A 23,877-nucleotide genomic window follows, 5' to 3' on the forward strand; every position below is an offset into this window, starting at 1 on the left:
GCAAACAGAACGTGCTCTAATGATACATGCATTGTCTTTGTAAACTAATAGGTCTACAGCAGAGACATCCTTCTTATGGCCCAGTCTCACCAGCAGTGTCAGACCAGAGGACAGCCGCACAAGGCGAACAGCTAAAAGGACAATGCCCATATTGCATCCACCCCGAGTGCGTTGTAAAGATCCGCTGGTAGACTGGAGTAGATGGCACGCGGCCAATAAATACTGAATCTGATTTATTTTCAAATGATCAGAATCGTGATTTAGACCGGAGGAATCCGATGAGCTGTAAAGCTCTTGTTCACAGATGTATACTCGACGTGGTGTGCCGGATGCGGAATTGCTTTCCGTATCGTCCGAAACGGCTGAAATAAAAAAAGCCCTGGGTGGTTCGAATCTAACATTTGATGAGAGCTGTCAAATTGTGAGAGATGTAACATAATTTTGAGACCTATCAAATTGTGAGATTTGAGAGGGCTAATGCGTTAAGGTTTGACAGCAAGGTGGCGTGAGATTGTTCAGTGGCGGCGTGAGAGCGTGACATTTCAATGTCCTGCTTACACAGAAGCAGCAATTCCCATTGCAACCCACCACCCCTGTGGTGTCACGCCACTACCAGTCAGCCATTATCACGAATTACACCCATCGCTGGGTTATTACATGTCTGCAGATGCTGATGTAGGGGTCGTCAACCTGCGGCTATTTAAGAAGTGCCTCGTGACGTAATGTATTAAGGACCACCACATGCATTGTGGCTTTTCAAATCTTGAGTTTTTTGGACCGAATTCGAAAAACAATTGCCCTTCTTGTTATGCATCTTGAGCCAGGGCACTGCCCCCAATTCCTTGCTGATCTCGTCAAGGAACTTTAACCACCATCACGCGAACTCCGCCGGTCATCCTCACAGTCACAGCAGCGGCTTTTGGCTGCTGGCCGTCGAACTAAGACGGTCACCGCATCTCGCCCCTTCAGGTGCGCTTCTGTGGCCGTCTGGAACGCTCTTCCTTCCGATATAAGGAACCCACTGGAGTTATGCACCTTTAAGTCTAGATCGAAAACTGATTTACTTAGAACTGCTTTTTGTGTGTAGTTGTCCTTCCGCTTAGCACGGTCGGCTACGTGCGGTGCGAAAGAAGTTTAGCATATTGTCGGTACATTTCTGAAAAATCTCACGCCGCGTGCAACCGCCACCTAGCGGTTGGTGATGGACAACACTTCTCCCCCACGAGAGAAGTCCTGCTCCACAGACGAATATTTATCCTGACCCCAACATGAAAATATGCTAACATCACACATTTTGTAACATTATAGGCACATGCCATTGTCACTTTAGACCACCCCAGGTGATACCGACATGTGTAATATCTGGTCAGGAGCTCATTGACTATTTTTAAATTATAAAATAAACATACAGCGGATATCGAGAAACAATCATAAATAATTGTCCATCTACTGCTGGATAGAGGGCACCCCAAACTCGTACTCGGTGGCAGTCATGTTCTTTTAAACAAATGTGAGCAAAAGCAAAGATACCCTGTACAGCCTTAACAAACTGTTGTGGCAAGTGCTGGTAACGAGCACACGAGGGGTTGGGTGGCCAACACCATGCCCGGCCGCCTTTGTCTCCACAATGTTGATGTTTACACACTGCACCAAATGCTGATTTAAGGCTGAGTCGACCTAGAGGAGGCCATGGACCAGTCAATTATTGGTCACCAATGTTGGCTGTGAGCAAGGAATCGAACCCGGGTCGCCGGGTTCACGGCGCAGCACGCTAACCACTGCACTACCGCTCCCAAATCTGGACACACACGCGGGCGTTATTCTTCGCTTTAAACGCGCCCTGTGGGCTTTTCGACGATCAGATCTAAGCAATGTTGGGATATAACATTTAGAGAAAAAACGCCAACATAATTCTGGGACTGTGCAATCTACAGCCCGCGGGATAAATTCGACCCGCCAACTCATTTAATCCAAACAGCGGTGTCACGCAAGCCTACCATTAACATTGGCCCGCAGCGCATTTGAAATGAAGTTAATTACGTTAATTATCCTTCACGTGTCTGTGTGAAATAATTAAGTTATCCTTCTTGGTTAGGATGCAAGAGTCTCGTCGTGCAATTCCGTGGCGTATGTGATGTAAACATTCTACCCGTTCATCTCCTCTGCTTGCTCTTACATCTTCCCCCTATATCTAACGTATAACTATGCTCTGAATACACTTCCTATATCTTTTGAATAATCGTAGCTGTTTCCTGAATACATCTCCGATCTCACGCATCTCTGTTTAAATACATCGATGCCAAATATCTATTCTCAAAGACCTCTCGTGTTGCTCGTTTAAACACGTAACCTCTATCTTTATCTCATCGTCTGCGTACAAAGTATATCTCTGACTCTTGTCTTCTGCATACATCTCCCGTCTCATATCTCTGCTGAACACATTCCCTATCTCGTGTCTACTCTGAATACATGCCTCCTGGCTAAACGTCAATTACGTGGTTTATGGCAGTGGTCGGCTCCACTCAGAATTGCTCGTCAACTGACGAAAGGCTGCAGCAGGGTTTCCAAAACGCCAGAATTCACGCTCATCAAATCACTCCCCATCCAAACACAAATTCACTCCTTCCACGAGAGCTACGGAGTGTGCCAGTCGATTGTGTAGATGTACGTGCTTTATTTAATTAGCTTTTTTGGTTGATTTGTGAAATTAATTTTGGTCGATGTTTAGCTTCGTATGCAGTACACGATTATACATTTTTTTGTAATGTTTTAATTTTCAAATACTGTATACGTGTTTGATTTTGAACCATTATATCTGGGGTAAAATAATAAAAACCCATATATCCTTCATAGTCGAACAATATAAAATCAAACGTAGCAACGAATATCGTGCAATAGTCCTACCCGTGGCCTCACTTTCTCTCGCTCTCTCTCACCCTCACCCTCTCTCTCACCCTGCCTCTCTCTTTTTTTTACGATCAGTGGAAACAAGAAGATGCTCGGTGTAGTCGGCACTTTGCTTCGTTCATCATTTCGTTTTTTTTAATGCTTTGCTTTATGTAACCCCCCCTCTCGCTCTCGCTCACTCTCGTTCTGCACGCAGCCCTTCTCGCAGTCCGACGGCCTCCGACGGGTAGCTCATATCAGCATGCAGAGCTCCCCGTCATCTGCCACCGAGCACACGGCCTCCTCCATCGCCCACTGCTCCTTGAAGGCCGGCACGGCGTGGGTCAGCCGCGCATGGCGGAACTCCGGCCACACCCTGGCTCCGACCAGAGCGCGGAAGATGCCCACGCTGCTAGCCGGACGTTAGCCCTCCAGGGCCACCTTCCCCGCCCTGTATATGGCGAGCTTATCTCTCTCACCGTGCCTCTCTCACTCACCCTGCCTCTCTCTCTCTCCATCTCACTCACCCTGCCTCTCTCTCTCACTCACCCTGCCTCTCTCTCACTCTCACTTTACTCTCTCGCACGTGCGCTCACGAGCACGCACGGATGCCCCTCTCCCCCCCGTGAGAGTGTTTATTTACCGTGCTATAGAAAATGACCCAAAAACAAACTCCCTCCTCGCGGCCCACCCAGAGTTTGAGGGCGATAGAGATTAGACGAGGTGTGTGACAGCGAGGTTTTAGATACCTCGGTCTACCCTGCGATGGTGATGATTTCAGCGGAGTGAAATCCAACGGGTCGTGAGATCCCGTGGTTTTTTTTAAAGTGTGATGATGAAATTAATCGGGGACATTCGTTGCATGGAAATGTGAAGCGTTGCAGACCGAGGGTGCACTCAACATTTTATTAAAATAATCAAAGGTATTTATAAAGGACGATACATTTATGGAAATGTAATGTTTACATTCCATATCGCACATTTAAGCATTTGTGATGCTTGTAATTACTTCACAAAAAAACTCTCACAAATTTTCAGGAAAGCGTCCAATTAAAATGAAAAAAAAATGAAACAAAGTATTTATAAACCGTGAATTTTGAAATCAACAAAAAGGTGGAAAATGTAAAACCACCACGAATTGGGTGGCTTTTAACGGGAGTAAAGGGGTCGAACGGTCACGTTCACACGTAGAGGGCGGAACTTTGACGACGATGTTTGGCACGCGCCGAATCCGCCAATGTCCTCGTCGCGGACAGACGCCAGGGCCAGTGAATAAACGTTCCGCCGAGGCGATGGCAGCAGGTGGCACAGATATCGCATTTCTCCTGCCACAGGTACATCGCACGCGTCGCCAGAGAAGAGAGGAGGAGGGGGGGAAGTTTTTGTTGATGTTAGCGGGAGAATAGTGCTTTGTAAACTGAGAAGAATGCTGTGATTTTGTTACAAAAAGGTTTCTACTTTTCGCAAACACAAGAGGTGGATGTTTCAGAGTGAAGGCTGTTTCATCACGGTGACATTTGTATTGTTTGCTGCTGGTATATATACACGCACACACACACCGCATTCACTAGCCCAGTGCATCGATCCGCTGTTTCAGCGCGCTGTTTGATATCCCTGGCGCTGAGCTAAAACAAACTAATAACAACATACAGATCCGATATCAGTTTGAAGTTTATTTGTTTTTAACTTTTCATTTGTAGGTATAAATAATACTAATACAAAAAAAGAATGCAGACACAAGCCCCAAGTCTGAACGCGATTCACATTTACATCCTCATGGTACGTACTAAATGGTGTATAAATGAAATCAATGCATTGTCTAATGTGATGACGGCCGGCGCAGAGCGAGCTTTATGTAATCATGTTGTGCTGCTGCAATTGAATCTTGTTTTCACGATCGAACTCCCGTGCCGTTAGCGGTGACGGCTAATCTGCATCGCTGCGTAACGCGACGTGGCCGCAAATCTCCCTTCGTTGCTTTCCAGCTCGACTCCGCCGCCCTTTGGGAAACGTGAACCGGCTAAACATGTCCGTGACTTTCAATCGTTATTTGAACATGTCCGTAAGGTGGCAATGCGTTGGACGTGATTCACCGATGAGCCGTCCGGGCTGTGCGCGATGAACGATGATGCTCGCTATCACAAACGAGGGAGATGGCGATGTTCCGTACGGTGTTCGACGTTTCGCTCCACGTGCTACTGGGAACTGAATTCAGCACGTGGAGCCAAACGTCGAACAAATCACTGCGGAACGACCCGAAAACTCCATCGGTGAGCTGCACGGCGCAATCGTGAAAATAATATCATCATCGTCAAGTGCCATCATCATCATCACCAAGGGCCGAAGTGCACAACCGATGTTTTCCACCACTCATCATCTTCAGCGGATCTCATTCCTCGTCCATTCCAGCCGCTCACACTGTCCCACCCTCAACTCATTCCCTTCTAGAGGTTGTTTTTGGGTTAGATCGCCACGTAAATATGTAAATGTGTCATTAAAACCCACCACCACCCGACACAGCCAACTAGTAAGGGTTGTCACGTAAACACAACGTGCCAATTCGTCACTAGTACAGCACACCGGTGTGTTGGAGAGCCAAGCCACAACATTTACAATCACGAAAGCCTCCGTGTTAAATCGATTCCCTTCCCTATCTCTTCCACTCTGCCCCTTCCACGTTTCCTCGCAAGAAATCCTTCGTGCGTTCTCCAGCGGAGCATCTGACGATGTTCACAATAACAAACAAACAAACAAAAAAAACGTGGGTTACGTTGCGTCAATGTAATCGTGTCGTACACTCATTTCCATTCGACACAGCCAATTAGTACGGCTTGTCACGTGAACTGAACGTGCCAATTTCGACACGAATGGCTGTCGGGTGGTGGTAGGTTTGACTTTTACATTTACGCGACCGAAACCAACAACAAAAAAACGAACAATGTTGGTTGTGAAAGCATACGCATTCAATCTAACGATGTGTTCGCATATGCTCCTCGTTATAGACCCCTGACTAATTCCTGTCGAGACCCTTTCTCTCTTAGTAACTTTCTCTTTGTCGCTGTGTTCCACCCGCTCGCTCTCTCCATTCGCCTGCAACGCAATCGTTTCAAGTGCATTCCCTCTCGTTCAACCTCATGCCTCCTGGGTCGCCGCTCGTGTGCCACTTGCTTGCCCTAGGCAGTAACAATTCACCACGATCGGAATTTGTGGGAAAATTTTATTCTGAAAATAACGGAGAATGTGTTATTTACGAATGATATAGTTTGCCAATAAGAACCCAGATGCTGTTGTTGTTTAATGGCTGGCACATCGCACCTACAATCCAGTGGTCACCCGTTCGAGTCGATCTCCCGGAACGGCAGATGTGACATTGACGAAAGTCTGTTTCCTGTCCACCCAGCAGCAGTAGACATGGAAACACCACAGCGAGTCGGTCAGTCAGGTCACGTGTGGTGGGGTCAAGCGTGGGTACGCCCACCTCTCCCGAAACGTCTGGCCCAGCAAGGAAGGGTATTGCAGGCCAAAGCGCCCTCTCGACGGGCCCTCTAGAGCTTCGTCTCGTGGGAGGCCCTTTTTGCCAGCAGTGGCGTGAGCAAGACATGTCAGGGCTGCAACTCCACCTTCATCGCAAACTCCGCTCATCCTCGCCACCGCGGCGGCGGCTTTTGGCTGGCCATCGTACAAAGACGGTCACCGCACCGCGCGCTTTTGGATGCGCTTCTGTGGCCGCCTGGAACGTTCTTCCTTCCGATATTATGAAGCCACTGGAGCTATGCACTTTTAAATCTAGTTTGAAAACCTCATTTCTTTCGAACTGCTTTTTGTGTTTTTGTTTGTTGTCCTTCGCCCGCACCTCCGGTTATTATCGCGGTCGGCTCTGTACGGCGCGAAAGAAATTGAACGTACACACATGCAAGTAAAAGGCAAATTGTATCCTCGCAGGCCTTGCGCGATGCCAATGCTCGCTGCACGCGTAGGCAGCGTCCTCAGAGAGGCCTGACATCTTCGCTCGTAAACGAACACCGACAAGGCGTCCACTCCGCACGAGGGCAGCACGTGGGATGACAGCGGTGCGGTCTGGACACGTTGCAGCGCGGGGAAGTGGGACGCTGCGTTGTTCATATCGTGGTTGAGGGCTCGACTCAACCCACACATAAAATGAGGACCGTTTTGTAGAGAAGTCAACCTATTGGTTGGCCTATGGATAGACCCGACCCTGCCACAGGAATGTGTAATTTCCACCACCGGCTCATTTGAAGGGTTCGAGTCAATTATATTATACACTACTGTACCTTGAAAGTGATGAACATTTGATCGTCATTTACATTCATTGCTTTTGTTGAAACCACAATAAGGAAAGATTCGTGATAAAACGGAAGACACCGCATTATTTTTCATATTTTTTATAACAGTGGTCTAATCTCATCATTCAAAAAACCCCGTCAACGTCCTAATGGGTTTTCGACTAAGGGTAGCGTTCAAATGTTACGTACAGATTCTTAAATATATGTTGTGCCGCGGGGCCCGACGTGACATGTTTAATTACCATCGTAAACATCTCAGCAAAATAAGCAAATTTTATTTCCGGAGAGCGAGGTGGAGCTGTTTATCTTTACTCAAGTACATTCACTGGAACACTGTCGACAGCAATGTGATTGATTGCAGGCCAACATCACCTTGGGTTACACGTCGCGGATTGCCTGTACGCAGCCTGTTCACATCGCTTATGTGAGTTTATTGTACCGTAAAATCACCGCATCCTTAGGATCAATTTTCGTAAATGAACAACAGCATTGATACCGCGGTTTAAACTCTTTGCACATTGTAGCGGTACAATTCCAGACTCGGTAGCCGTGGCAAAGTCCCCTGAATGTCAATGCTTCCTCCCACTGCCACGCGCTCGCAATGGCATCTTGAGATGCAGGCGCATTTAGACGCTATTGAAATTTGAATTGTAATTGGTGTGATTACACATAATAGCGCCTTCGTAAAATATTCCTCCAGTGGCCTTTATACATTTTACTTTGGTATTGTAATGGTGAAAGTGGCGTGATTATCAGCACAAAGGGGATGGAAATGTAGACTGCATCTGACAGCGTAGTTACGTAGGGAAATTGAGCATTTTCTCCTTTTAGCGAATGAACAGCCTGGCAATTTTACCAGCTCGATTTTAAACATTATACATAGAGAACGGTGAGTGCATGGACAGACCAAGAGGTCGTGCTTAACAAATGTAATTTTTTTTTTCAATTGCGGTGAAGATCTGAATCCTCACATCACTAAGCAGCACTATGTGGAGGTGATAGACTGAGATCCCGAGTTCTAATTCCCGGTTTCAATCGCACATGGTTACTGAGAAGCTGACTCTCAGTTGTGGCGAATCCGTGGTGTGAGCACGGTCACAGATGCACAACAAGGATTCATGTAAAATGTTGGTTTCTCACGGTTTGGTGAAATTCAAACTGAGAGAATTGAAATATTGGTTTGACTCTCGTGCCACAAATACTAACCACAGGACAGAATGTGTGGGAAAGTGTTTCCCGTATTGTGTACAGGACAGAATGTGTGGGAAAGTGTGTCGCGTATTGTGTACAGGACAACGGGGCCACTTGAGGGGTGTATGAGATGCATCCGTTGTGGTGTGTGTGTGCGTGTGAAACCATTGACTTATTCTGTAAATAAGCCACCATTTGTAAAACTTCAGAATGAGTCCTACCCCCCGTATATATTCCGCATTATTCAGAAGATTTTTTTTCTAAATTGTGAAGTTGCCTAATTTCCGCAACTGCCCAGGGACGAGAGGAAACGAGTGGAGGATGGTACGGCGGTAATGCGAACAACATGTTCAGAACACGCCGCGTGTGTCACACGAGGGCGTGGAGGACGATTCGTCTCACTCTTCCAGATTCATAAAACTCTGCGTGCTGCTGCCGCCACCACCTTCAATATGTCTACCGACCCGTATTCGTATGTACGTATGTGCGTATGTACCAGAGGTGGGACAAAGTCATTGTTATGCAAGTCCAAGTCGAGTCGCAAGTCATCAAATTCATGACTCGAGTCTGACTCGAGTCCAAGTCACATGACTCGAGTCCACATCTCAGAGGTGGGACAAAGTCATTGTTATGCAAGTCCAAGTCGAGTCGCAAGTCATCAAATTCATGACTCGAGTCTGACTCGAGTCCAAGTCACATGACTCGAGTCCACATCTCAGGTATGTACTATGTTGAACTTCTTTCACACCGTGCGTAGCCAACCCTGCTAATCGGAGGTGCGGGGGAAGGACAACAAACTGACCAAAAAAAGCATTTATAAACAAATGAGATTTCAATCTAGAAGATGCAAAAGTGTATAGCTCCCAGTGGCTTTATAATATCGGAAGGCAGAGCGTTCCAGACGGCCGCAGAAGCGCATCTGACAGCGCGCGGCGCGGTGCCCGTCTTTGTTCGACGGTTCGCCAAAAGCCGCCGCTGTGAGGATGACCGTAGTTTGCCTGATGGTTCATGCTCCCTGAGATCGGCAGGGTTATTGTGCGCTGCATGAATCACGTTCAAGTCCCGGCTGAAGACTGGCCTCTGTCTCTCTCTATGATCCCTTTGTCTCTTGAGTCTTTCTCTCCACCGTTTACTTTCCACTTATTTTCCTAAATCACTTGCATGGAAGCTCTGAGGTCTATTCTTTAAGGATCCCTTACAAATGGAATTAGTACAGATTAACATGTTATTGTTGTTTTTCGAATCGACTGATACATTTCCACGAAACAAGTTTGCCTCTAGGCAAGAAAAACATCCCGCATGGGAATACAGGGAAATGGTCACTTTACCCAGAAGAAGTGTCATGAACAAGGATGCTAACTCCACTTGCGAGTGACTGACACGTGTGAGACACATGGACACAGGGACCTAATGTCTGCGGAAAGAGGACAAAAAAATATATAATTACGTTTTAAAAAGGGCACATGGGAACACAGGGAACGTGCTGCGTGTGAATTATGAGCATTTATTCCTCTGTTTCTGCTCAGAAAGTCAGAGTTTCCACCAGAGTTTTGGACATAATTGCCATTCATGCCGTGACAATAGCCCCTTTGTGTGCCGTGCTGGACATGAGGGCGCTGTTACTACTTATGCGTGACAAATTTTGTGTGCAAATGAATGAATTGCTCAGATTTGTTTTTTTTTGCTCCTACGTTCGAACAGTGCCAAATGTGAACTTCTGGAACATTGTTCTTATGCCCCCGATTTAACATGGATGGTATCGTTCGTACGGAATCTTACTGTTCTGGGTGTGCGCAGGCAAAACGGCGTGCTTTGCAGTATGCCATTGAAATAAGAGCACCACGAATGTTTAGCCCTTCAATATTTATAACCCTTTGTCGACCAACTGCTGGGGTCTCCCCACACCGTGTCGTGTCGGTTGTCGGGCGGGAGGCAGGGGGTTGGTGACCATACTTCACCACGCCGGTCAGCGCAGGTTGGTGAAGTGTTGGAATCCAGCAACGGTGGCAGATATCGCTCGCCACTGATGTTTAGCCATCGGTGGGGAATCGAACTCGGCTCGCCAGATACATCGCGCATCGCAGTGCGCAAACCACTGTGCCACATCTCCACACGCCACCACCCCGTAGCCCGCCTCATTCAAAAGTGTAACGCACACAAACAAATGTCCCGCGCCTCGTTCTTCTCAGCGAACGTACGCACGCTTGTGTTTTCGCCTCCAGTTGTCCATGTTTCCCAAGGCGGGTCCGTGGCACGTTTTGAACAACCTGGAGTACGACTGCTGGCCGCTGTCACAGCCGAACGAGTTCAACATGATCGACTGCGGAGGTGAGCGCGTGACGGGGGGGGGGGGCGGGGAATGCCTCGTCGCTGCTGACGCCGTTGATGCCGCAGTTGCCTCTCGACCCCCACGTGATCTGCACCCCTCCTCCACCTGGCTTCCAGCTCCTTCTTCCCCTTGGCCACCGACTTGCGTGGGTGCCACTCTCAGTCGCTTCTCCCGCTCCTGCATCCGGCACGAATGCTCCACGAACGACTCTATGAATGTACTCGCAATCTACAATACTTTCCCATCACTCTATGAATGTACTCGCAATCTACAACATGCTCACATCACGTTGCCATTAAAATGCTTCGAACTTGCTCATCCAGTTCTGCCGTAAAATGTCCCAACATGCCCCGCACGAGTCTTTATTCAAAGGCCGGGAGATTATTTTCGGTAGCAGAGATAGGTGGTGGTTGAGGTGGTCATTGTGGTTCAGGTTGTGTAGAGCGATGAATCGGCATTGCTGAGAAGCTGGGTAGGAATCCAGGTTCGATCCACCCGCGAATAAAGTGGGTTCTCAAACGTAGCGAATGAATGGTCTCTGTAGAGTCACCAGTGAATGCACATACTTTTTTCCCCCCTAATATTAAAAATAACTTTTGTCACCTTCATTTGTGACCAATTTGATCGCACAGCATGTGGGGAAAAGTGATATTATGGATAGTAGGTACAACAAGAAAAATTAAGAAGGAAAATTCGATTAAGGCAAGTTAGATTTTCTTGGAAATATAATGAGAAAACAAGAGGACCGCATTTCAAGATTTTTTGGCTCTGAAAATTATCGGTACAACAAGAATCCTGGGAAGACAGCGAATTAAGTGCGTGAAGCAATTTTAACAATTGCATGAGAGGAGCAGTGTAATGTCACGGGCAGAGCTAAGTGGACGGCCACAATCGCCAACGAATTTGAGAATGGACGTTGAGCGTGCGGGGAAGTGCCACCCCTATTTGGTGAAAATGCAAAGGCCACTTGAGTTCTTCATGGTTCTTTCGGTAAAGTCACGTAGAATGGAAATAATAAAATAATAAAAATAAAACATAATAAAATAATTCTCACGACGTTTCAGCCACGTCGTGAGAATTATTTTATTATGTTTTATTTTTATTATTTTAATATTTTCCTTCTACGTGACTTTACCGAAAGAACCAAGAAGATGAATCCCTGCAGTCACGAAAGCTTTTAATCGAAATTTAAGCCACTTGAGGAGTTGTTTTTCTTCTTCATCTCAGAGGTTCAGCGGCAAAATATCTCGCCCAGATGTTCCCGGGCAAACGGGGTGCGGATGCGAACCGTGAGATGTTCTGAATGGATGCAGTGTCTCGGGACAGAGCAGTGGCGCCGTGCAGGTGACATCACTTCCTGCGATCCATAATAGAGGGGTTTTTTCGGATTAGATCGCGTAAATATATAAATGTGTCGTTAAACCCGCCACCACCCGAAACAGGAGGACTTCTCCACAAATCTGTCCGTCGCCTGATGATGATAGTTGTAATTACTGGCGAAACGTTGTACTCAGATTGTAAATGTTGTGGCTTGGCTCTCCAACACACCGGTGTGCTGTACTAGTGACGAATTGGCACGTTCTGTTTACGTGACCAACCTTACTAATTTACTGTCGGGTGGTGGCAGGTTTAACGACACATTTATATACTTATGCGATATAACCTCCCAAAAAACTCTTATGGATGATATTGGTTGCGAAAGCTTCCTACGTGTTAAACTGACTTCCTGCGATGTTATATTTTAAGGTCACATCAAAATTTATGTAACATCTTTGGCTCATCATAAACGTTGTATCTAGCTATGCCGGATCAGCTGAAAAAAAATCAGGAACACAGCAAATAGCCTCCACCAGAGGCACTGTCAATTAAGCAGTCCAGGGACTCCTCGACTTATGAACATTCTACTTACGAACCTTCAGAGATACGAACAAACATGTTTCGTATGTCCAGTTGCTTGTTCGGACCGAGAGTCGTAATTCAACCGCCACACAATAGATGGCGGTGGTGGCATCTGCAGAACGTGAAGAACAGTGGCATCTGCACCTATGGGAGATTATACAATTTTAAAGCCATTCCCCGTGTTTAGTGTACATGGCGCACAACGTGTTGGGAATCGACAGGAGTAAAGTTGTACTTACGAACAAATCGACTTACGAACAGATCTGTGGAACCTAACTTGTTCGTAAGTAGAGGCATCCCTATACTGTACTGTATTTTCTCTCTCGCGTAATAATTTTCTTAACGTGTTATGTTTTCCGTTTATGTTATAAAAAAAATAAGTTTAGCAACTTCCCAGCTCTGTAAATTCGACAAAAATGGTCACGATTCGGGATTTACGAATCGTTGTTTTGTTTAACCGCTTTGGGGGACCGTAGCAGCCACTTGAAGGTAGCTGAGTTCATGTTCACCCCCCCCCCGTTACAACTCAAACGTCATCGATTCTTGCACATGCGATTTGAATGCATGTGTAGTGACTAAACTCGGAGGCAGTAAGACTTGGAGGCACTTCTTTTATTTAACGAGCACGGTAAAGTCACGTAGGTATAAAATAAAATAAATCACGACGTTTCGGGCGCAACACAAGCGTCCGTCATCAGGTGGGAAAGCGTGGCCTGCTGCTGATGAGGCAGACTGTTTTAAAAGGTTTGAAATGGGTGTAGCTCAAGGGTCATGAAGAAGTGGCCGGGGTTAGTGATGTTAATGTGAGAAATTAGCATGTAACTGTAAGATAAAAGGAGAGCGACCTCCTTATCGAGGGCAACGGAAGTGGCTATGTTAATATGAGGGATTAGCATGATGTTAATGTGAGAAATAAGCCTACACACAACACTACGTGGGTACACACAATTACTGTTGCTAGCCTCTACACGACACTAACCGTCTAACACTGACGGCGCTGAACCGAAACAGCCAACGACTACCTAGTAGCGCAATGTCGAGTGAAGACGACAGCGACGATGGCGACGATCTTGAGCAGCGCGACGGGGACCCCACTCCGGCAACAGCCCCGAGGTCCCTCACCGGGGCCCCTCTTAGACCCCCAGGGTGGCCTCGCTCCGCCCTGGCCACGCCCCCTCTCTGGAACCTCCTGGCGGGTTCCCGAGGCTTTCAGATGCCCCCCCCCCCCTCTGTGACTGTTCCCCTAGATGCCCCCCTCTCGTGTCTATCGTGGCCTGCTGACTTCAGTACTGCCGTACACCGCAGTTCCCCTTTTTCGCCAGCAGCCAGCACTATGCCACTACACGTGGATCGTGAACTTCAGAATGTATACACTGATCAGTCAATTAATCAGAGCTTCGTTACACCAGTTTAACATATAGACTTCCGCGACCAATATCATCCATAATAGAGGTTTTTTGGGGTTTCTCGCATAAGTATATAAATGTGTTGTTAAACCCGCCACCAACCGACACAGTCAATTAGTAAGGTTGGTCACGTAAACAGAACGTGCCAATTCATCACGAGTACAGCACACCGGTGTGTTGGAAAGCCAAGCCGCAACATTTACAATCTGAGTACGACGTTTCGCCAATAATTGCAACTAGCTTCATCAGGCAACAGCCAGAACGATTTAGCTTTTTCTGTTTACGTGACAAACCTAACTAATCGGCTGTGTCGGGTGGTGACGAGGTTTAACGACACAATTATATATTTGCGCGATCTAACCCAAGAAAACCTGTATTATGGACTTCGTTACACCATTGGTTATTAGAGACACTCATTTTATATTTGGCTGAATGAAACACGCTCAGTGCGCTGCTGTAGAGGGTTACCAGGAGCGGAATCATAAACAAAGGCTTTGCTCGCTGTGTTTTTGCTCAGAGTGTCAGGGCAGGAGGCCTCGGTTCGATTACCAACTTGGGTGCATTTCTGTGTGGAGTTTGTACGTTTTGTCACTGTTCTGCATGGGTTTCCTCTGGGTCCTGCAGTTGCCTCCCATAGCTAAACACACCCGCAATGCAACTGGTGTCGTATTGGTCAAAACTTCCCAATGCTGACAAATTACCCACAAATGACTCAATTGGGGGTTACACAGCAGCAGCAGCAACACCATCACCTCCCCCAACTGCTCTGAAAACTTGGCAGTGCCCTCCCGAAAACGAGTCTTGAGACTCAGGCTTTCCTTGGTAAACAAGCATAATGATACATTGTATGTATGTTGAACTTCTTTCGTACCGTACGTAACCAATCGCGCTAGTCGGAGGTGCGGGGGAAGGACAACAAACTAAACACAAAAACGCATTTAAACAAAAATGAGATTATAATGGAGACGATATAAAAGTGCACAGCCCCAGTGGCTTCATAATATCGGAAGGAAGAGCGTTCCAGACGGCCGGAAAAGCGCATCTGAAAGCACGCGATGGGGTGACCGTCTTTGTTCGACGGTTAGCCAAAAGCCGCCGCTGTGAGGATGACCGGAGTTTGCCTGATGGTTCATGCTCCCTGAGATCGGCAGGGTTATTGTGCGCTGCATGAAACACGTTCAAGTCCCGGCTGAAGACTGGCCTCTGTCGCTCTCTATAGTCTCCCCTCTACCTCGTCTCTTTAGTCTTTGTCTCCAACGATTACTTCTCATTTGTTTTCCTAAAACCACTTGCATTTCAGGCTTGGAAATGGCTTGGTTTAAAAGGCCACCGGGCACGGTCATAAGTGGAAACGTGTTCGAAGTCGTCTACGAGGTGGATGCTCCGGACAGCTTTTACGAATGGGGTGTAAGCAACAAAATATTCCCCAACAGGTAAGTGTCTCTGTAGTCGACAGGTACGTACTGTGTGTTGGACTTCTTTCGCGCCGCATGTAGCCAACCGTGCTCATCGGAGGCGAGGGGTAGCTCTCGTCGTATGTCCGCGCATCGTTTATTTTGTTGTATCGGGCGATACGACGATGGATCCCGAGAGATTCAATTGTGGATCTCGGGACAAATTCGTAACAAGCGCGAACATCACCGGCAAGACAACAGTTGTCATTACGGCTGGCGGGGCGGCACGTTTAAAGTCAGCGACGAAGAATTCATACGAACAGTCCGACTTCTACCAAGGTATGGCGCTGGTTAGGGATTGGCGCCTGTCCGGTGGGAGATTGCCGCTCTCCGTAGCTTGCAGGTGAATCGCAGAGCCCGGCAAGGTCCACCAAAGTGGATCGCAGTGCACCACGCATTGGCCAACTTCATACCTTTTTTTCTACACAAGTCGGGTTTTCGAAATTTTTTTAGTGAAAGGGGCTGATCGATATCGCGTTATTCACCCCCCCTCCCCCCAACACCTGCGCTTTTGCAGAATGAGGGGAATTGCTCAGAAGAGCACAAAAGATAATTTGGGCAAATTTATGAGCGCGTTTATTATTGTTGTTGTTGTTGTGACGGTTTAGCCTCTGCGGAACGTGAGGATCTGCTCGGAGTGGTGAGTGGGGAGTGGTGAGAGGGGAGTGGTGAGAGGGGAGTGGTGAGTGGTGAGAGGGGAGTGGTGAGTGGGGAGATGGGTGGTGGTGAGTGGGGAGTGGGGAGTGGTGAGAGGGGAGTGTGGAGTGGTGAGAGGGGAGTGGTGAGAGGGGAGTGGTGAGTGGGGAGTGGTGAGAGGGGAGTGGTGAGTGAGGAGTGGTGAGTGGGGAGTGGTGAGAGGGGAGTGGTGAGTGGGGAGTGGTGAGAGGGGAGTGGTGAGTGGGGAGTGGTGAGTGGGGAGTGGTGAGTGGTGAGTGGGGAGTGTGGAGTGGTGAGTGTGGAGTGGGGAGTGGGGAGTGGTGAGTGCTGAGTGCTAAGTGGGGAGTGGTGAGAGGGGAGTGGTGTGAGGAGAGTGGTGAGTGGTGAGAGGGGAGTGGGGAGTGGTGAGAGGGGAGTGGGGAGTGGTGAGAGGGGAGTGGTGAGTGGTGAGTGTGGAGTGCTGAGAGGGGAGTGGAGAGTGGTGAGTGGGGAGTGGTGAGTGGGGAGTGGTGAGATGGGAGTGTGGAGTGGTGAGAGGGGAGTGGGGAGTGTGGAGTGGTGAGAGGGGAGTGCTGAGTGGTGAGAGTGGGGAGTGGTGAGTGGTGAGTGCTGAGTGGTGAGTGCTGAGTGTGGAGTGGTGAGAGGGGAGTGTCCATGTTGGCACGACGCTCGCCCCACTGGCAGAGTGAGCCGACCTTTCAGGCTCAAGGACAAAGATCCTCCGTGTAGCCTTAACAGACTGTTGGGTCAAGTGCTGTTCGCGAGTAGCACCTTGGAAGGTTTGCTCCACTCACGAAGGGGGTGGGTGGCCCAACACCACGCCCGGCCGCCTTTGTCTTCCTAGGACTGACGTTTGCACATACTGCACCGGTTACTAATTTCAAGGCTGAATCGACATCGGGCAGGGAGATCTAAGGCACCGATTGAGATATCCGCTCGTGTTGAGCTGGGCGCTAACCACTACGCTACCGCTCCCCCAGGGCGCGCGTGTGATGGCGTGCGTGTGAGAGTCACTCCATCCTCCGCCAAAGGCGCGAGAATTGGAGTGCTCAGGGCAGAGATGTGATGGGGAAAGTTAGGAATCGTGACAAGCTGGGCGCTTGAGTGTAAGAGATACTTTTGTGTGGATAATTACATTTTGCCACAGAAAGTTTGGAGCCAATGCAAGATGAAACGGCACCTAGGCAGGAAATAGGGTTGTCGACGCTGTAGTGGCCTTGACACTGTGATATTTCGATGTAATAACCACGATGATAGCATGGCCCCTCATTCAAAACATCTCCATGTCGTCATTCCCCTTGCTCGTTCAAGTTTTCTTAAATGTTTCATTTCTTGACGATGAAATAACAATGACAGTAAAAACAGAACCCATTAAATGAGTCAGCTGAACACGTAGTAGGATTTCGCGACGAATATCATCCATAATAGAGGTTTTTGGGTTAGATCTCGTAAATATATAAATGTGTCGTTAAAATCCGCCACCACCCAACACATTTATATATTTACGCGATCTAACACAAAAAAACCTCTACGATGGATATTGGTCGCGGAAGCCTACGTCTTCAAAATAATATATCGTCTACAATCTCGACTTGGTGAAATCCTTTCCTCGGTATGTCAGTTTTTTTTAGCTGCTGTATAATCCTGCACCACCCGACAGAGCCAATGCTGTTGTCACGTGGGCATTTACGCCAATTGATTTGGTTTTATCAGCAAAACCGAGGGAATGTTGAAAGGCAAGCGAAATGTTGACAATTTTACAGCAGACGTTATTGCCAGAGATTACATCCCACATCATCAGGTGTTCACATAAGCTCGGTTGGTTGTCATCGGCATGCAATTATTCGCGGTTACCATCGATCCTATTCAACAATAACTAACTCAACATTTCCACGAATGTAATTCCGTCGAACTGATTTATATGTTCTGAAAAAAAAAAGCCGACGATGAAAAATAAGAATAGGTTTTACCCTTTCCGGCAATAAAACAGGAGGTGTGAAAATGTTCAAACACCAAATATAAACTTTCGCAATTGTTTTATTGCAAGGAAAGGTGAAGCCTATTCTTATTTCTTCATACCTTGATACTGGCAAAAAGGTCCCAAAAATCGGACGATAAGTCCATATATCCGTGTCTCCAACACTGCTGCTGAAATAATGTGTTGTGGAAGAAATACTTAAAAAAATGTTACGTGTGAGAGACGGTTGTGTGAATGAGCTGCATTGCCTGCTTATTTACTCTTGTTATCATTATTATTTAAATTATCTCCACGACAGGCTAATGACGATTTTGCTGTATGTTCTCAAGGACGGTCAGTCAAGCGAAACATTTTTGCGAGGAGCAGGAATGCCCTGCACCATGGAAGGATGCAACGGAAATCAACTGCTGCATCCACCATGCCAACATCCACTCCTGCCCCCTCTCGTTCATGGTACCAGACGCCTCAAGCGAATTTACTCTTTGAGCCGTCCACGTTGTCCGTTATCTCGCGGACAAACTGAAGAGTCGTACGAAATTGCATTTGTTCAATATTCAGGGTGTCCGAAAACGAATATACCAAAAAATAAAGCCGAATAGTTTGATTGATGTTCGAGATACTGACATAAATTTTATATGAATATATATACGCTTTAGTTTATTAAGATATTGATTAGTACTTTATTTCTGATTCAGAAGAGACCCCATTTTCCGAAATAATGACAAGTCCGCCCGTTTACCCGACTTAACACCATTAGATTTATTTTTATCTCTGTTTTTTAAAAAGTAAAGTCTACACTAGCAAACCAAGGGATCTTGAAGAACTTAAACATCGTATTGTTGATGCTGCTGTGTCATCCATTCCTACAACTGTGTTGGAAAATGTTTTCTCCGAGTTTGAACGCCGAATCAGATTGATTGTAGTGAACGACGGACGACATGTAGTAGTGTAGTAATAATTCGAGAATATCTAATTAATACCATAACAAATTAAATAAACATTGAAATCTATTACATGTATTCTTGTAAAATTTACGTCAGTATCTCGAATAACAACATAACTATTCAACGTTATTTTTGGTATATTCATTTTCAGACACCCTGTATATTTCTGTATGCAAGAAAGTCCTTCACATTTGTTCAACTGAGACTATCATTTTCCAGGTGCATGGTGGAATCTGTGGGCCATGGATCCCAGATGATGGACAAATATTTACCCACACACTCTCAGAAGCAGGCACGATGAAGAGGCAGAACTGGTCCGCTCAGGTACGATTATTGATGGATTTGTCTCTTACCCAAGAGCTAACATTAAGGGAGGCATTCTTGTATTTCATTTGTTGAGCTTTGAACCAGGTTGGCCAGGATTGGGAAAGGATATAGCCCACTTTTAACGCCGGTAACCAGACAGCGCAGACTTACTTAATTCTTGACTCATCACCGCAACAACAAATATTTCGATATATTTAAGAACGAACAATGAAATAATTAAAAAACAATTAAGAAGAAGACGAATTTAAATATACATTTTCAAAGCTAAAAATCGTATCAATTATTCTATTTTAAAAACTGGTCATCAGAAAAAATATTAACAAGAATGCAATTATCATGAGGCGTAAACAAGTGCCGTCTCCAACTCTGACTATCCTCTCTGTTTCTCTCGTGGCCTATGTCCCATTGGCCGAAAAGTCACCTATTACATATTGCCTTTTAAGGCCACATGGTGTCATCGATGAACGAGTTGGAGTTCATTTTTAAATCCTTTATATTAAGTTCACTTGCTTGCTTGCTTAGGACCGTGCAAATCTTTCGGTCGTTTTTTAACCCACTTCCCGTGATCTAATCGAGCTGACATTTTCCACACAGACTCGTTGTGCGTGACAATTAATGTTCGTGAAAATTTTTTTCAAAAATTTTACACTTTTTAGGACAAAAATATTATATTTAATTACCAATTGCTTAATGCTGCCATGCAATCATCTGACCCATAGGTGGCAGCCATCTCAAGCCAGAGGACGAGAGGACTCTAGCCGCCACGCATATAAAGGATTTATAGTGAAAAACTTTTTTTTACGGGTTATACTTGTTGTTAAATTGTACTTGTACTCACTGCCAACAGCGGCTGCAGAAACAACAACAGCAACAGCAGCAAGCAAGTTGACTTATTTAGCCCTGCTTCTCGTGGCACTGCCTACAGGTCACGCTGGTGCACGAGGGAGTGACGGACCTGATTGCTCATGTCCGCGTGGGTCACATGCAAGCGGCGCTTGTGGCAACCACCACCGTGCTCCCGGCCACAGGTGAGTTGTGGAGCTGCACGCGCCTTGTTCGCACGGATGAGAAACTGGCGAATCGAATATTACGCGGTTTGCAATGTGGCTGATGGAATATTACGCAGTTTGTAATGTGGCTGATGGAATATTACGCAGTTTGCAATGTGGCTGATGGAATATTACACGGTTTGCAATGTGGCTGATGGAATATTACACGGTTTGCAATGTGGCTGATGGAATATTACACGGTTTGCAATGTGGCTGATGGAATATTACGCAGTTTGTAATGTGGCTGATGGAATTATACGCAGTTTGTAATGTGGCTGATGGAATATTACGCAGTTTGCAATGTGGCTGATGGAATATTACGCAGTTTGTAATGTGGCTGATGGAATATTACGCAGTTTGCAATGTGGCTGATGGAATATTACACGGTTTGCAATGTGGCTGATGGAATATTACGCAGTTTGTAATGTGGCTGATGGAATATTACGCAGTTTGTAATGTGGCTGATGGAATATTACGCAGTTTGCAATGTGGCTGATGGAATATTACACGGTTTGCAATGTGGCTGATGGAATATTACACGGTTTGCAATGTGGCTGATGGAATATTACACGGTTTGCAATGTGGCTGATGGAATTACACGGTTTGCATCATGATTGATGGAATATTAAGTGGTTTGCAATGTGGCTGATAGAATATTACGGTTCTCCACTGTGCTTTCGCGTTGTGCCGCGCATCGTCCGGCGTGATGTCCAACGTTTCGCTCCACGTGCCGGAAAAATCGATGCGCACCAAAATTCAAAACATAAATGACAGTCTACCACAGTAATATTATCTATAATGATAATAGCAATGATTTACAGCCTGACGTAACGATTCCACTTTGCACATGCACACGAGACTATGATGTCATCGCTCAATCTCCACGATGCATGACCACTCGATTGTCAATCATCAACCTTCTTTCTGTCGTCACGTTAACCATCGGTTGCCATGGTGTCTTCAATCGCTTTTGTGTCACGGTGTTCTGCGATTTATTTTCTCGTTCCCATTTAATCCGTTTACAGAGTTCTGTGCATTCGATCTCTGGTTTAGCATCTCCAACTCTTCCGCAAAATGATTTTTTGTGGTTTCAGACAATGTGTTCAAAATTACGTTTGAAAGGTTAGAAATCAAACATTATTTCTATCCTGTAAGTAAAAAGAAAACATTACAAGTTAATGTATACCCCGCTGTCAACCCACTACTGGATTAAGGACTTTTCATACCCTGTTGGCCGTAGGTGTTGTTTGACAATTCTTCACCACACTGCTCAGTGTTGGTTGATATAATGGGAGAGGGTGTGGCGCTAAGTCGTGGTCCGTATATCACTCACCACTGACATATCCGTGGCCAGGAATTTAACTTGCTTGGGTTACAAGGTTCGTTTCTCAAAGCACTAACCACTGGGCCACTGCTCCCTCTTAACATGTTTGTGTCTCCCAAACTGAACACACCAGTGCTATGAATATCAAAACAAAAAAAATCACATCGTCAATAGATTATTGTTTTGGTCCATTCGTGGTTCCTGTGAGATTGAAGGATTTTGTTGGAGGTTTACAAACTGGAGTGCATGATAGATTGAGCAACTCACAGATGATAATTGCAGCCACATACCTCATAGGATAGAATCATACACTTAGGTGATTGTGATCACAATGAGCAGTACATTGATATTTTACTTCACTTTTACGATCTAGATAATTATAATTGTATCAACATTTCCTACTGTGAAAAATGTAGCCATGGTCAAAAGACGGCCCAGAATCACAATATTTTCTTTTCATGGGTTTTGGAAATCATTAAATACAACAACGTTTTTTTTCTATTGTCCAATGTTTAAGTTGGGTCGCACCGCATGTTGATAATGTAAGGGTTTGACTGAGAAAATTACAGGTACAAGAAGCCGGGGAAGGCAGCGAATTAAGTTACATAAGCAACGTTAACAATTGGATGTAATTGGGAGGAGTATCTGAGGCAAAGTTCTTGAGTAATACGATGTTGCAGAGTTCAGTGAAAGGAAAGACACCATTTCTAGCGTCTTTGAGAAAGATACGGCTCACATAGACCACGTGCTGCCGCCGGCATGTGCGGCGAAACGTCGGACATCATGCCGAACGACACGCACCTCCGATTAGCACGTTTCACTACGTACGGTGCGAAGGGAGTTCAACATTCAACCGCGAAATCCTCCACAGTGAATTTTTTGCCGTATGTTTTATGAAGAGTGCACGTGTTTATTTATGTGTTTGGGAAATCGACTTGCACCATTGCCAGATTATTGAAGTGAATTATGCAGAGCGCATGCGGTGCATTTTTAACGGAGCAGTGTTTTTGGATGATAATAACCACATGGTTCATTTAATTTTCACAAACAACATTTCCACTTCAAACTAAAATAAATATGGTAAGCATACTTAACGATTGGATGTGAAATTTGGTTGTACTTTGCCTCTATTCAACTGGAATATATTCTTAAGCGTTTTGAAAACAAGTTGTTGCCATTTCAGTGCGTGCAAATTTGTGGAAAGATAAAGTAATTCAGTCGTCCAGATGTGAACATAGCAAGTAAGTGATGCATATCCTGTTCAATAGGGCAATGGTTATGAACCTTTTTTGGCTACTGTATCCCCCGTGTTGAATTTAGTTTCAACCGAGGAGCCCCTTGCCTGACCCAACATGGTTCTGAGAAATGTATGGACAACGAACATCAATATTTGAACAAATTGCCCATTTTATGAGGTGTATCCTAACCAGATAGTAACTTGCAAGCGAATACAAAAACGGAAGCCCTGCATGCGTGACGTCATGTGTTCGCTGGTTATTCTTGGCAACCGCATTGTTGACGATCCATGAGTTTAGACAGCTCTCTCATATTGTTCGAGGTTGTCATATGGATTAACATTTTATCGTAGTTATTTTGTATTGGCAGATTCGTATGCAATTATTGACCATCGACTCTCATGTATGATATAAAATCACACATTTATAAATCAGCTCACCTACCCTCTGGGACGCTGCCACGTACCCCCCCCCCCCAGGGGTCCGCATACCCCTGGTTGAACGGACCACTGCAATCGGGCAACAAAGGTTGCACTGGGTAGGACTCGTGTGAGACTGGGGGTTGGGCCGAGACACAGATATTGGAGTGGTCTCTTCAAGTCCAGCGACTAGCTACTATTTTGGGAAGCCACGGTGGCTATGAGATGTTAACTACCTCGCCTGGTATACAGGAGGTCGTGGGTTCGATCTCGACCCTCGAGTTTGCATCTGTCTCCCTCGTGGTCAAGTGGATTTTCCATCCAGGTCCTCGAGTTTTTCTCTCAACATTTAGAATCAACGTGCGTTTCGAGTATTTGGCTGCTATACATTTCCACGTGATAAGCCACTTCGTTGAGCAATTATTTGTGGTAGCCAGGTCGCTTCTGCAAAAAGAGCTGCATAGCTCAGTGGGCC

The 23,877-nt window shown here is 46.1% G+C and overlaps 1 protein-coding gene across 1 annotated transcript in view; it reads left to right on the forward strand.

Annotated features, from left to right (window-relative positions):
• LOC144947581 (atrial natriuretic peptide receptor 1-like) overlaps positions 1-23,877 on the forward strand; it is a 64,184-nt gene that overhangs the window by 1,328 nt on the left and 38,979 nt on the right. Inside the window, exons 2-6 of the mRNA XM_078876793.1 lie at positions 10,604-10,709; positions 15,316-15,448; positions 18,434-18,557; positions 19,268-19,372; positions 20,301-20,403. Coding sequence (XP_078732919.1) covers positions 10,604-10,709; positions 15,316-15,448; positions 18,434-18,557; positions 19,268-19,372; positions 20,301-20,403 — 571 coding nt within the window. The remainder of the gene's footprint in view (positions 1-10,603; positions 10,710-15,315; positions 15,449-18,433; positions 18,558-19,267; positions 19,373-20,300; positions 20,404-23,877) is intronic.

Source organism: Lampetra fluviatilis, chromosome 46 (assembly GCF_964198595.1).
Source record: "Lampetra fluviatilis chromosome 46, kcLamFluv1.1, whole genome shotgun sequence".
Lineage (NCBI taxonomy): Eukaryota > Metazoa > Chordata > Hyperoartia > Petromyzontiformes > Petromyzontidae > Lampetra > Lampetra fluviatilis.